We start from the raw sequence: 15,768 nt of genomic DNA, 5'->3' as shown, positions 1-15,768 counted from the left end.
AACCTAGATGGTATAGCCTACCACAGTAACTGTAACTGGCAGCACAGGAGGTTTGTTTACACCAGCATCTCCACAAATTCGTAATATGGTACAAAGGCTACGACAGGCGACAGGCATTGTTCAGCTCCTAATCTCACAGGACCACTGTAATGTATATGGTGCGCATATGCGGTGCATGACTGTATTTTCTTTCTGCAGACTTGCCTTATCTGTTTATCTCAAATTAATTACTTGGCTCTTTACTCTTAAGAAGAGGTTATATATGTCTTCAAGGTTATACTACCTTTGGCAACAGGCTTATTTCTCAAGGGCTTAGTCAAGTGATCTTTTCGCTACTCAAACTCACTTTCCAAAGCACTTCTTGTGTCTTTGGGAAGGTAAATCCTAGTCAGTGAATTGTCTTTACTAGAGGCTTAAATTAGCACAGCCTGTTTGGGATTCTCAGTCACTATTAATGCTCTAAGTACTCTTGACTCCCAGCTAAATGTCAAGGGCAAATTAACAATACGTGGACAGCAATAAACCTACTGGGGCTAAATACAGGTAAATATGACACATTCTCCCGGATAGGATCTACTTTTAAAATTATACATAGTTTGGGGTGTTCATTTTTCAAGCACCACATGGAGATGGCGACATGCACTGCTTCCCAGCCTCCTTGGCCCCACGACTTCGACTTCCTACAGTCTCACCAAGGAGCTCCTGTTAGCATCAGGTAACACTGTCCATTTCACAAGCTCCACTCTGACACCTCTCTTTTTACTACAGTTGACCCCCTCTTCCATTTTGCAAACAATGCCGGTTCCTTTTTTTAAACCTTGTCTGAATGGCAAATGCTTTCCAGATAAGCCCCCCTGCTACCTGCAATGGCAATTTATTCAGAATCATAATACTTTAAACAGTTTATTTAAATTGGTTCTATGGCATTTTCTATAATTGTCCTCACTAAGTCCCCAATTCAATACATGATCAGCCCAATTCTCAACTCCCAAAGGCCACCACTCTGCTGAAATGAAAGTAGTGCTTGAATAAAGTGGCAAACAGACTGAATTCCTGTGATCTATAGCCCTGCCTTTAATTTATTCCTCAAACCCATCTGAAGACAGAGGCCCATTCACTAAGGCTGCAGAATATTGCATACGGTAATCCATTAGGCTAAACCATGAATTGTTAAATCAAGCAAAATAATTACAGCCGTCACTTATCCTACGGCCTGCATTGTCTCATATTTACTATTCCATCTCCACTGAGATCAAAATGAATTGCAAGCCTTTATTGTGCTCATCACCCGAAGTACTGTCAGGTAGGAAAGAAGAAATGGAGAATTTAGATGACTTCCTCAAGCAGAGCACATCAGAGTGGCGAAGTCAAGGAAAATCAAAAATAAAAACTAATGATACACCAGTCTTATGGGCACTGCTGCTACCTCAAGTCAAAATTACTAGACTATTGAACGCTTCCAAGGTGAATTCAAACACCGGTTTCAACAGGGAACTTTCTCCAAGTACTATAAAATAAAAATAACATAAAAATGAACACAAGGCAACTCTAAAGGATTTGAAATAAAACTCAACCATTGATTATTCTTACAGCTTCTTTTCCACCCAGGGCTTCCAACCACTGCTTCCTTTCCTCTTCTGAAAACGCCTGCATGGTCAGGGAAACACCAGGCCTGAAAGACACCAGTAATAGATCAGGTTACCCCTTGGCTGCTGAGAACAAACCTCCTTTTCTACTTCCTAAGGTTTCATGGTGGTGATTAAGTTGTTTATTTTAATCTTAATTGTAATAAAATATACACCGTAAAATTTACCATCGTAACCATTTTAACTGAACAGTTCGGCAGTGTGGAGTACACTACTGAGCAACTAAAGCTCTTCATCTTGTAAAACTAAACCTCTGCACCCATTAAACAACTCCCCATGCTCCTTTCCCCCAGCCCCGGACAACCGCCGTTCTCCTTTCTGAGTCTGTGAATGTGACTACTTTAGGTAACTCTTATAGGTGGAAACATACAGTATTTGTCTTTCTGTGACTGGCTTATTTCACTTTGAATAATATCCATCCTTTTCATCCATATTGTAGCGTGGGTCAGAATGTCCTTCTTTGTTAAGGCTGAATAATATTTCATTGTATAGTATATACCACATTTTGGTTATCCAGTCATCTCCCCAATGGACACTTGGGCTGCTTCCACCGTTGGGCTACTGTAAACAATGCTGGTATTAACACAGCTACGCAAATATCTCTTGGGCACCCTGCTTTCAATCCCTTGGGGTATACACCCACAGGTAGAATTGCTGAGTGGGACAGAATAAGAAATATATATTTGGGGGCCGGCCGAGTGGCGCGATGGTTAAGAACTCGCTTGGGATGCCAGAGGGCCCCGGTTCGGATCCCACATATGAGGGCCAGTGACACTGCCCTCCACAGCTAAGATGCTGAACAACAGCTCAACCTGGAGCTGGGCTGCCATGAGTCGCCGGCGACGGCGTGGGCTGCAGTCCCTGTGGCAGTGGATTGCCATGGGCTACCGTGTGTGGCCAGCAGCCAGCGTGACCGGCCAGCAGCCGCAGTGAGCGGCCGTCCAGAAGCCGGCGACTGATCTGCCTCGCCAGAGAAGAGCGCAATGATGGTGCCAACTTGGGCCAGTGAAGCAACGTCCTCCACAACTAGACTGAAGAACAAAACGACAGCAACTTGTCTGTTCCCCTTTCCCCAATTCCCCAGCACTGTTCCCATCCCCCCAATTTCCCAATAAAAATCTTTAAAAAAAAAAAAAAAAAGAAATATATATTTGGTCTCTTATCCCATTTCCTGGCACCCAGCTCCAAAAAAACCCTTGGAATCTCTAAAATGAAAAGTACATATATCTTTTTGTATACTAATGAAATGATGGGGCCGGAGGTTCCTGGATAGCCTCATGATGGAGGCTGGTTGCTGCGGGAAACAACTTGTGATTAGAGGATTGGAACTTTCAGCCCCATTCCCCGCTATACTTCCCAGGAGGGGAGAGAGGGGCTAGAGATTGCGTTCAATCACCAGCAGCCAATGGACTAATCAATCATTCCCTACACAATTAAGTCTCCATAAAAATACCTAGGGTTTAGACAGCTTCCAATTTGGTGACCACATGGAGGTGCCGGGAGGTTGGCATGCCCAGAAAGCATCTGGAAGCTCCAAGCCCCTCCCCCACTCCTTGCCCTGTGTAACTCTCCATTTGGCTGTTAATTTATATCCTTTAAAATACCTTCCTTTGTAATACATTAGCAGTAGTAAATAAACTGTTTTCCTGAGTTCCATGAGACATCCCAATAAATTATTGAACCTGAGAGGTTCATGGTAACCCTCAATCTATAACCAGTCAAAAGCACAGGTGATAACCTGGACTTGCATCTAAAGTGGAGGAGGGCAGTCCTGTGGGACTGAGCCCTTGACCTGTGGGGTCTGCACTAACTCTGGTTATGTCAGAATTGAGTTAAATTGTAAGACATTCCACTGGTCTCCACAGAGAAGTGGGGAATTGTGTGGTGTGCAAAAATCCAAGCATTTGAGGTAGAGACATATTCTGTAAGTAGGAAGAAACAGTTTTTCCTCACACTGGATCGTATGGCAATTCTATTTTTAATTTTTTGAGGAACTACCATACTGTTTGCCACAGCAGCTGTGCTGCTATGCATCCCCACCAACAGTGCGCAAGGGTTCCAATTTCTCCACATCCTCACCAACGCCTGTTACTTTCTCTCTCTGCAAGCAGCCATCCTAATGGGTATGAGGTGGTAGTGATGATTACATTTTTTATTTATAAAAGAAATACATATTTGGGCCGGCCGAGTGGTGCGATGGTTAAGAACTCGCTTGGGATGCCAGAGGGCCCCGGTTCGGATCCCACATATGAGGGCCAGTGACACTGCCCTCCACAGCTAAGATGCTGAACAACAGCTCAACCTGGAGCTGGGCTGCCATGAGTCGCCGGCGACGGCGTGGGCTGCAGTCCCTGTGGCAGTGGATTGCCATGGGCTACCGTGTGTGGCCAGCAGCCAGCGTGAGCGGCCAGCAGCCAGCGTGAGCGGCCAGCAGCCAGCGTGAGCGGCCGTCCAGAAGCCGGCGACTGATCTGCCTCGCCAGAGAAGAGCGCTATGATGGTGCCAACTTGGGCCAGTGAAACAACATTCTCCACAACTAGATTGAAGAACAAAACGACAGCAACTTGTCTGTTCCCCTTTCCCCAATTCCCCAGCGCTGTTCCCATCCCCCCAATACCCCAATAAAAATCTTTAAAAAAAAAAATACATATTTATTGTTACCCAGGCACGGACCGAGCAAAACGAGGAAATCACTTTTCAGCCCATCCCAGTTCCACTTCCAGGAGGACAGCACCGCTGCCCGTTGGGTGTGTTCCCTTTGTATTTTCTTAGAGTCCTGTGTTAGTTCTCAGGGCCAAACGTCGATCTTTCTCAGTTTAGTGTATTCAGACATTTAGAGATTCTGCCACAAAAGGCTTGATAGTGAGAAGGAATGCTGGGTAGAAAAGTCATTAATAATTCCTCTTAACCCCGTGGGTGGTTTCTTGAATGAAACAAATTTGTATCTCTGATGAAAAGTATTAGAAGTACCCTTTTCTGTCAAGGAATTAAAAAGCAAAACGTTCCAAAACACGCAAAACTGGACAGACAGGTGAAATGGAAATTAAATATTAATTCTTGCTTGATAATGAATTTACTTTTAAAAAGTTATCATTCCTATAATAGTATTTCACCTTATTTTAAAGTATTGGATATTATTTTTCAACTAAAACAACCTGTAAGAATCAACTGGAATTCAATAATCGCTATAATTTTTATAAAGTACACAGCACCCCAAAAGCGCTATGGTCAATATGAACACGCAGGGCTCCCAACACTCGCTCCCACAGACATTACACGTTTTCTCCCCACATGATGGTAAGGAAGCAAAAGAGAAGTTACTTGTTTCGAGTTCACTACGAAATAATTATAGTTCTAACTGACAGGCTCTTGTCTACAGCCCTTTTCTCCAGGCTATGAATTATGTGGGGAAAAGTTGCCAATAATCCCCCAACCCCACCCCTGAACAGCAAAATGGCTCTTCGTTCTACCCTAAGCATTCTTGCATTAGCCCAACTCAGCCCTCTCCTTGGCACTACGTAGCACAGAGCCAAGGGCCTACCTCCTGCAGCTCGGCTACACACAGCATCCTTTCGGAGCAAGCATCAAAGCAAGGCGCCCAGACAACCAGGCGGTTTTCAGAAGTCCCTTGACTGGGATGTGAAGACACTGGCCCTTGTTCTTAGTAAAACCACAATGGGAGCAGCGGGGTTCATTCCAATTGTGAGAAAAAACTTCAAATGGCACCGATGTTTTTCTTTACATCATTTAAGTGATAACACAATATTTACATGGGGAGGGGCGGGTCTCAGATCGGCAAGAATGCTGCATCTTATAAAGAAAAGAAATATCTACCGACCTCTCTAAAAATTACATCTATTCAAACACTTAGTATATAATTTAGGTGAACAAAAGTATAAAACGTAAAATAAGGTGTTATAGCAAATACATAATAGAAAGCTGACAGCTTTTCTAATCCAGGAATGGCAAAACGAGCAGACATAATGGGCCCCCCAAGGTCAAAAAGGCAACTGCTTTCATGGGAAGACAAATGCAGGGCACACAAACACTCGGTTCAACAAGCACTGAGTGACTGTCCCTTCTGCTTTAGGTCCTGTACCACAGGGTCAGGGATTATTTACTGAATACCTTACGGTGCACTGGGCTGGGCATCCAGCTCACAAAGTGCTTATTGTCTAGCAGAAAAAGAAGGTAAACAAATGAAAACTAATCAATTAATTTCAATTGTACAAACTGGTACAAAGGAGTCAGATAGATAACTGTAAATGAGTGAAGCCAGCGACCTGAGAGAGAGAGTGGGAGTGTAAAGACTTCGGAGGATGTATGCCCACACATAAAAGTATGTCGCTTCAAATACCTTAAGTCGTTATGGTCAAAAAGACTTGCCTGTGGGCTGATACAGCTGCCAGTCTCAGTAGGCAACTTCAGCATCTCAAGGTGCAGTGCGAGTAAGAAAGAGAAAGGACTGGCCTAACCCTGCAGGGTAGGCTTCCCTCGGGAGTAGACATTTGAGGCCCGAAGGATGAAGGCGCCATGCCAGAGCAATAGAGCCAAAGTTGTCCCCTAAACCTAGAAGACATGTAGGAGAAAAAAGGCACATTGGAGAAGCTGGGATTAGCCTCATCACTGGTCCTATAAACCAGTCACAGAGCGGCACATTGGAAAACTACAGCGGTAGCCTAGGGTCCAGCCACTTAGGGCCTCCTTGGCCAAGCTAAGGATTTCGTTTATCCTCAATGTCTCTGAAGGTTTTTGCAGGCGAACAACATGATCAGGTTAAATGTGCACATGACCACTGGCTGCTAGGTGGAAAACGGACTAAGATGGGCAAGAGTTGGCTGCAAAGACTCGTTATAAGACTTGAGAGGGTGAGACAGAATGGCAAAAATGAAGCAAAATAAAACGAATGCATTTGAGAAATATTCAAGAAGTGCTTCCACATGCTGTGGGCAACAAAATAATGAGTAATAAAGCCATCGCTCAAAGAATAAAAGACAGATCGATTAAAATACAGCACCAGTAACTAGTAAAGGGATTCTGTGAAAGCCAAAACCCATTGTAGCAAATAAATACTTAATATACTCCCCAAATCAGACACGGAGCCTGACAAAATTCCTCATGCTTTCAAGTTCCTATTAGTTGTCCCCTAAAGTTTTCCACTGATACGTGAGGGAAATAATATTTACCAAAGGTAGACAGCAAGATATCCTTAACCAAGCTACACACAGAGCAGCACAGAGACATGTTGGGTAAGAGAAAGAGTGATGGCTTCTGTTAGCTTGGAACACAAGAAAAAAATGACGAAGCATTTAAAGGGTTATGAACTGGAATAATATATACTGAAGTGAGGGGAAAAAAGCAATTGTCAAGCTTCAGATGCAACAGTCATCTTACGTCTGGATAACAATCCAATGTGGCATAAAAACTAAAGTACTCTTACATGCCTTCCCTGCAGGCACAGTGATACAGGCCTGAGCCTCCTGGTCCTTTGTGGAAGACAGCAGAGGACACACGCCAACTGGTTGGGAGATTAAATAGAGATAAATCGCCTACAAGGAAAGCATTCTACTTCTGTTTACATTTTGACAAATAATAACATGGTAACTCAAAAAACAATTCTACTTTGGAGAAATAATTCATCACACTACCCATCCACCAGAACACTTTACACTTGCAACACATTACTTAAAGGGACCAGTCACTAGTATTCTATAAAGCTGGGCTGCTATCCTATCATGAAGACTGTTCACATTCATTTCTTATTTACTGAGCCCCTATCTCCAAAACATTCATGTGGAAAAAATATAACACAGTGCATTAAAAGCATGTTTTAACCATTTTAAATTTCTCAAGTTTCTTTCTTTTTTAAATCATCAACTACTAGGAAATCATTGGGCAAAAAACACACTTTAGGGAACATTGTAAACTACAGTATTAATAGCATCTCATTGTTAAAACTAAATTATAAAAATTCTCTTGTTTTTGAAACAAAGAAAGGGGTGTGTTATTAATAAAATTTGATAAACACAGGACAACATGGTGACTATAAAGATAGGGAAGAACAGAAAATTTTACAACAAGGTGCTGGATTACTCACATTTACATAAAGAAATAGTTATTACATCATCTTCATTTCATAAAGGAGCTGAAGTCATATTAGTCAATCTGTTGGGAGCCAATTAAGAAATTCTAATTCCTGGTTCTTGAAGCCAATACTGCTGCAAATGCATTACACTGGTCCAGCTGAGGACACAGCATTCTTTTCTTCATCTAATAATTTATCTCGACCAAACTAATATCTTGGTACCTAACATGTGCCACACACTATGCAGACCCCTGAATATTTCTCCAAACACAGTGAGGCAAAGCTGATTCTCGGTGAATACAAAAGAAACAGTACAAACTTTTAAAAAGAAAAAATAGACCAGGCAAAAAGGACCAAATTGTCCAGATAGTCTGTCCTTGACTTAAAACCGTAATTATTATCTGCAGAACATAAGATTAAGAATTGAAATCTGAAGAAAGAAACGCTTAGGTTAAACAAGTTCTTGTCTTAAATCAGCATCTCAAACTCCTTTCATTCACTCATTAAAAACAATAAGGTACTACTACTACTCATCAGGCATCACCCTAGTCCTACACATGAGAAGCAGTCTAGGAAACTACTATATGATCTGTGTTTTACAACTGACCCCATATCTATTAATTCTATTTCAACTGCATTTTTTATAGTTCAATCAAAGCATGTGGAAGACATGTGTGTTCCTTATGGTCTACGTGATAGATCAATGTGCCTACAAATTAAGACAATATATAAAAAGAGTAGAGAGAAACATCCACAAGACATTTATAAGATGTCCATTAATGAGATATTATTGTAAACAGAGAAATTAAGAGAAAAATCTAAGCAGCAGCTACCAAACTTATGATGGTAACAATCAGAAATAGTCTAATGCTTTTCTAAGAGGCATGTTGAAAAGGAAAATAAACCAAACCAGCATGTTACAAGTCCGCACTAAATTTTACTATGAGACGGCGGAAGTGCCAAAGCCAAACAAAACACTTTTTAAAAGTTACAGAAATGTAGCTGTCATACATAATCAGGTTTTCATAAGGGTTGCTGGGGAAAAAAATTTTTAATTACAAATCTATGAATCATACCTATTTCCAGATATGATAAAAACATGTTAGCTGATTTTACTAAAAGTGAGGCTTTACAATACCTTCTTTTTTCTGTCCACAAAAAAGATGTTTCAAATAGAGCAAGCAAGCAATGATACAGTCAGCAATAGGACTATACCCACCAATAAAAGTAAATTCAAACCATTAATCACTAGAAAACTGCTTCTTCTGCTTAGAATATAAAAAGTTTTTAAGACAATATTGTTCTCACCCTAACAAAAACAAGACAGAGAACCTATAAGATGCAAAGAATCTGAGAACTGAAGATGCAAAGAATCGAAACCGAAAATGCAAACCGAAAATGCAAAAAGTTACAAGCCCTTTCTTGTAGAGAAGACACACAGACACACGGACAGATACACACACACACACACACACACACACAATCTTAACGGAAAAATACTATCTGGTAGGATAGTTTAGAATCCCTGGAAGACAAAGACACAGAGAGTTTGAGTCCACCCTTCCCATAGGACTTGACCAAGTGCTCATGAGGCAGTCTGAGAGCAGGGCTGAGTGACAGCCCCTCCTGCCAACTGTGTGTGCTAAGTATGAGAGGCAGGTCAGAAGAACTTCCAGAGAAAGTTCTGATGGCATCTACATGAAACCTGTGATGAACGAAATGTAATTAAAGTAACAACAATGCTAATCTCAGCTCAACTGCCAACTGAAGTCACAGCCCTCCACATTAATAGCTTGATGGAAAAATGGGCTAGCCCCTTACCAAACATTAATATTACGCACTTTAGTCTCTATTGCTCTCTGAAACATAGTACCTGGCACTCAACCAAAAAATTACAAGTCATGCAAATAAGTATGAAAATTTAGACCAACATCAAGAGAAGAAGCAGTCAAGAGAACCAGACCCAGCAATAGCCCCAGATATCAGAGGAAAAATCCGACAGAAACCTAACTGTAAGTATGTTAAAGGATCCAGTGTGAAAGGTGAACAACATGCATAAACTGATGGGAATTTCAACAAAGAAATGGAAACTATTAAAAAGGAGACGAATGGATATGCAAGAATAGAAAATGACAATGATGAAAACTTCAGGGTGACGCCTTTCACATGCAAACCAACCCATCCTGAGTCTATAGCCACAACCATCTCCTTTATCTAATTCCAACTAAGCCAATTCCCCCTTCATCCCCTTACCCCCACCCTCCCCAGCCCTAAATCACCCCAGGACCAGGAGGCAGACAACTAAAAACCATCCCTCTAGCCTAGAGCCCACCAATATTATTCAAACTAGCCAATCCTATGCTGTTTCCCCTTCTCGCCCTTGCCTTCCCCACAGAAACTTCAATGAAGACTCTGGTCTAGAATTTCCCCGTGCTCTGTTCTGACTCTGATCAAAGCCTGATTTTTCCCCATGTGGCATGACATGCCCTCCTCTCAGAAAATGTAAATAATAAACTTCTTTTCCAATGGTGTTAGCCTTTCCATGTTGTCACTGAGTCACATCCATAAGTTAAAATCCTGCAAATATGACTAAAACAGGTATCAAATAGTCTAACACAATGCAATCAGAATCTCAGAAAATGAAGAAAAAGAAAATGGGGCAGAAGAACTATTTGAAAAGATAATGGCTAAGATTTTCTAAACCTGGTTAAGAAATAACCTATATAGCCAAGAACTGCAATGAACCAACCCCGAGCAAGATAAAACTAACAAACAAAAAGCACACTCAAGCAGATCATAAAAAGAAAATCTTGAAAGCAGCAAAACAAAAAGACAACATACAGGGTAACAATCAGAAAGATAGATGATTTGCCATGAGAAAAAAATGGGAGGCCTGAAAAAAAAAAGGAATTAATTTTTTGGAGGTGTTAGGGGAAAAAAAAAAAACTATCAATGTAGAATTCTACATCCTTCAAAAACGAAGGCAAAATAAAGGCATTTTCAGACAAACGAAACATTTAAGAATTCTTCTCCAGTAGACTTGCATTACAAGGAATGCTCAAATTAATTTTGTCTAAGGGACTTAAAGGAAATGACACAAGATAAAAACTCAGTTCAGCAGAAAAAATGAAGAAAATCAGAGTGAATAAATATGTATTAAAAAAAAAGACCAAAAAATCACACGCACACACACACACCCTCATATGTATGTACATATATGTAAACAAAATGTTAAATGTCTTTAAAATATTACTGATCATTGATTTTGTAAGTTAAAAGTAGTAATGTGTTATTGGGTTCATAGGGTAGGGAGAATTACAATATAAATGGGATAGAAGCAAAACAGTGGTAATTAGAAGTCCACTAAAGTGCTGGGAAGAAAAGTATTATAGCAATCTAACATTCTACGTCCATCAAAAGTGAAGTTTCTTATACTGTTTATGAAGGCTCTATTAGTATAAGGTTTTTACATTGTTTATGAAAATGTAAACACTATAATTTAAAAATGCATGTTGTATCTCTAGGACAACTACTAAAAAATACACACACACAGAGGTATAATGAAAAATCAAATAGAGGAGATAAAATGGAATGCAAAAACAATTCAATTCACTAAAAAGAAAAGGAAGGACAAAGAACAAACCGGACAAATAGCAAACAAAACCAACATGGTAGGCTTAAACCCGTACATATTAATGATTACATTACACATAAATTAAGTAAAACCTTGATGAAAAAGCAAAGACTAAAAAGACCAATTTTTTTAAAATAGGACTCACTCATATGCTGTTTATAAACAACAAAGTTTAAACAAAGACACAGACAGGTAAAAGGAAAATTGTGAAAAAAGATATGGCATGTAAACAGTAAGCATATGGGGCTGGCCGAGTGGCTCGATGGTTAAGAGCTGGCTTGGGACGCCAGAGGGTCCCGGTTCAGATCCCACATATGAGGGCCAGTGACACTGCCCTCTACAGCTAAGATGCTGAACAACAGCTCAACCTGGAGCTGGGCTGCCGTGAGTCGCCGGCGACAGCAGGTGGGTTGCCATGGGCTACCATGTGTAGCCAGCAGGCAGCATGAGCGGCCAGCAGCCGCAGTGAGCAGCCGTCCAGAAGCCGGTGATTGATCTGCCTCGCCCGGGAAGAGCGCAATGATGGTGCCAACTTGGGCCAGTGAAGCAACATCCTCCACAACTAGACTGAAGAACAAAAGGACAGCAACTTGTCTGTGTCCCTTCCCCCAATTCCCCAATAAAAAGATCTCTAAAAAAACAAAAAACAAAAAACGGTAAGCATAAGAAAGCTAATGTGGCTGTATTAATAACAAAGCAAATTTCGAATTAAAGCTTATTAGCAGAAATAAGAAACATAATATCATAACGATAAAAGGTTCACTCACCAAAAAGACATAACAATCATAAATATGCATGCACAAAAAAAGATCTAAAATATCCAATACATGAAACAAAATTGACAAAATTAAAAGGAATCAGGCAAGTCCTAATCACAGAGATTTTACCATACGTAGTTTAGTAACTGATAGAACTACCACAAATCAAAATACTATAGAAGATTTGAGCAACGTTTATCAACCAACATAATCTAATTGTCATTTAGAGAACACTACACCCAACAACAGCAGAAAACACATTGTTCTCAGGTAAACATGAATCATTTACTAAACAGACCATTTTGAGGGCAATGAGACCACATTTGGGGCAATGAAACAAGTCTAGTAAACTTCAAAGTATTGATAAAAGACAAAGTATATTCTCTGACCAAGAGTATTAAAGAGGAAAAACAATAACATTACACATAGAAAATCCCCAACTACTTGAAAATATGAAAATTTATTTCTAAATAACACCTGAGCTAAAATTCAACACCTATGTCTGAATCACATAAAGAATTCTTAAAGTATTTGGAAGTGAATTACAATGAAAACACTACATATCAAAATCTGTGGGATGAAACCTAAAGCAGTCCTTATTAAGAAATTTATAGATTTAAATGTCTACATTCAAAAAACAAAGTAAAAAAATCAATACTTCAATCTTAAGTGATTAAAAGAAAAATAATTCAAAGGAAATAAAAGTAAAAGCAAAAACCAATGAATGAAACATAAAATGGACAACATGGTTTATCTGAAATAACAAAATTAATAAAACTCTAGGCAAGACTTATCAAGGAAACAGAAAAAGAAATCTCCAGTATCAAGCATGAAAAAAGTTATCACTATAGATCTTACAAATATGAAAATAAGTGAACACTATGAAGAAATGTATGCCAATAAGTCAATAGCTTAGCAGAAATAAACAAAGTCCTTGAAAACCACAATTTTTCAAAACTAACAAAAAATAGAAAATCTGAATATCCCTTTACCATTAAATAAATTGAACCTGTAATTTTTAAACTTCACACACACACACACACACACACACACACACACACACTGGCTTCATAAGTAAATTCTCACTAACATTTAAGGAATAAATACCAGTATTACAGACACTTTCAAATAATAGAGCAAGATGGAAAACTTCCCAACTCTCTGAAGCCACCAAACTCTTATATCAAAATCAGATAAAGACATGACAAAACAAAAACATAACACACAACATCCCTCATAAACATTAATAAAGATACCCTTAACCAAATTATTAGCAAAATGAATCCCGCAATAAACAAAGAAGTTAATACAGCATGACCACGTGGAGTTTCTCTCAGGAATGCAAGGTTAGTTACACTTAGAAAATTCATTGCAATTCACCCAGTAACAGATTTAAGAAAAATATTTAATGATCATTTCAATTAATACTGATAAATATTTTGTCGAAAGTCAACATCTATTCATGATTAAAACTGAGAATAGATATAAACTTCAACATGATAAAAATATCTATAAGCAATCTTGAGCTAACTCCACACGTGAAATAATAAAAGCCTTTCCCCAGAGATCAAGAATCAGGCAAGATGCCCAAAATCACCACTTCTAGTCAACATTTTATTGGAGGTCTTGGCAGTTCAATAAGACCAATGAAAGAAATAAAAGTCAGACAGATTGGAAAGAAAGAAAAAAAAAAGCTGTCTTTATTCACCCATGATACTATTGTGTACATGAAAAAATGCTGAAGAATACTAAATCAACTCAGCCATGTTGTAGGATAGACACACACACACACAAAAACTGCAGTTCTATATACTATTAATAACAGTATATTGGAAAATGAAAGCTAAAACACAACACCTTTCAAAATAACATCCTTCAGGAACATAAAATACTTAGGGAAATTTAACAAAAGATGTCCATGATCTTTACATTGAAAACAATAAAACATTACTGAGAGAAGTTAAAGACTAAATAAGTGGAAAGTCATCCTCATGAATTATTAATACTCCACATTGATAATATAAGCCTGTAGGGATTCTGTGAAAATAAAATTATTGTAAAATTTACATGAAAACAGAAAGGGCATAAAATTGCCAAAACAATTTTGAAAAAGAACAGAGGACTCACACCACCTGGCTTCAAGACTTACTATAAAGCTACAGTAATAATGATGGTGTAGAATTGGCAAAAGGATAGACAAATAATCAATGGAACAGAAGAGAGAATCTAGAAATAGGCCCACATATACACAGTCAAACGGTTTACAACAAAGGTACCAAAACAATTCAATGACAGGATAGTCCTTTTCAACAAATGGTGCCAGACTACTGAATATCTATATAGAAAAAAATAACACTCATCCTCCACAAATCAGGCCATAGAGCCCACCAAAAACCCTCATGCGTCACAGACTATAAAGGTTTTATAAGAAAATGTGGAGAATTATCTTTGCAACCTTGGGATAAAGATTTCTTAGAGCAAATAGTTCTACCAACAAAATTTTTAAAAACCAGTAAATTCAATTTCGGCAAAATTAGACTGTTCTCATCAACAGACACTTTTAAGAAAACGAACAGGCAAACCACAGATCAGAGAAAATATTCACACTTAATATATCTGATAAAAGATTTGTATCCAGAATACTTAAAATAATTCCTGCAATTTACTAACAGAAAGACCAAAAACATGATTTTTTTAATGAGTAAAATGTTGGAATAGACACCTCGCAAGAAAAGAAATATGAATGGCCATAAAGCACAAGGAAAGGGATCAACATCATTAGTTATGATTAGGTAAAATGAAAAAGAATACAGAATCAAAGTTGGTAAGGCAGTGGATATTGGAACTCTCATACATTGCTGGTAGGAGGATAAAACTACTTTAGAGCCCTGTCAATTTCCTCATACATTCATACACATACATACATATATACATACATATGTATGTATCAGTGTGTGTGCGTGCTCATGCACACACTCCCACTCCAAGCAATCCCACTCCAAGGTATTTATCCAAGAGAAATGAAAACATGAGTGCACAAAAACCCTTGTACACAATTGTTCATTCCAGCTTTGTTCAAACGCTAAGAACTTTTCTATGACCCACACTCCATTGTCTTTCAGCATGTATTTTAAGAATAAATTCACATTAATGCCAACTCAGATTTCCATTTAAACATTGCAAGCAATATAAAACATGGCTTTCAGTATGCCACTATCAACAGTACCATCTATAGGGCAAACTGTCACACTTATGAAAAACACAGAAGCCTATACCAGGCCTGCCAATTAAGTTGGTGAACTTGTTGCAACAATGTTGCTAACCTTCTGATATCAGGGATTATTTATTATGAATTTGTACCAACCTGACAAACAGTTAACAAAGTTTACTATTTGGAAGTGCTGAAAAGGTTGCGTGAAAAAGTTAGACGACCTGAACTTTTCACCAACAATTCATGGCTCTTGCATCATGACAATGCACCAGCTCACACGGCACTGTCTATGAGGGAATTTTTAGCCAGTAAACAAATCACTGTATTGGAACACCCTCCCTACTCATCTGATCTGGCCCCCAATGACTTCTTTCTTTACCCAAAGATAAAGGAAATATTGAAAGGAAGACATTTTGATGACATTCAGGATATCA

At 39.0% G+C, this 15,768-nt stretch overlaps 1 protein-coding gene across 3 annotated transcripts in view; it reads right to left on the bottom strand.

Moving 5' to 3' along the window:
• The window catches only part of ARHGAP10 (Rho GTPase activating protein 10), a 251,386-nt gene that overhangs the window by 112,063 nt on the left and 123,555 nt on the right, over nucleotides 1-15,768 (bottom strand). For all 3 annotated transcript variants that reach the window (XM_019661363.1, XM_019661364.1, XM_019661365.1), the window contains one exon: nucleotides 1,591-1,672. In XM_019661363.1, coding sequence (XP_019516908.1) covers nucleotides 1,591-1,672 — 82 coding nt within the window. The remainder of the gene's footprint in view (nucleotides 1-1,590; nucleotides 1,673-15,768) is intronic.

Source organism: Hipposideros armiger, unplaced genomic scaffold (genome assembly GCF_001890085.2).
Source record: "Hipposideros armiger isolate ML-2016 unplaced genomic scaffold, ASM189008v1 scaffold_346, whole genome shotgun sequence".
Classification (NCBI taxonomy): domain Eukaryota; kingdom Metazoa; phylum Chordata; class Mammalia; order Chiroptera; family Hipposideridae; genus Hipposideros; species Hipposideros armiger.
Note: the sequence above shows the minus strand (reverse complement) of the source record. Positions and strands in the feature narration are given on the sequence as shown.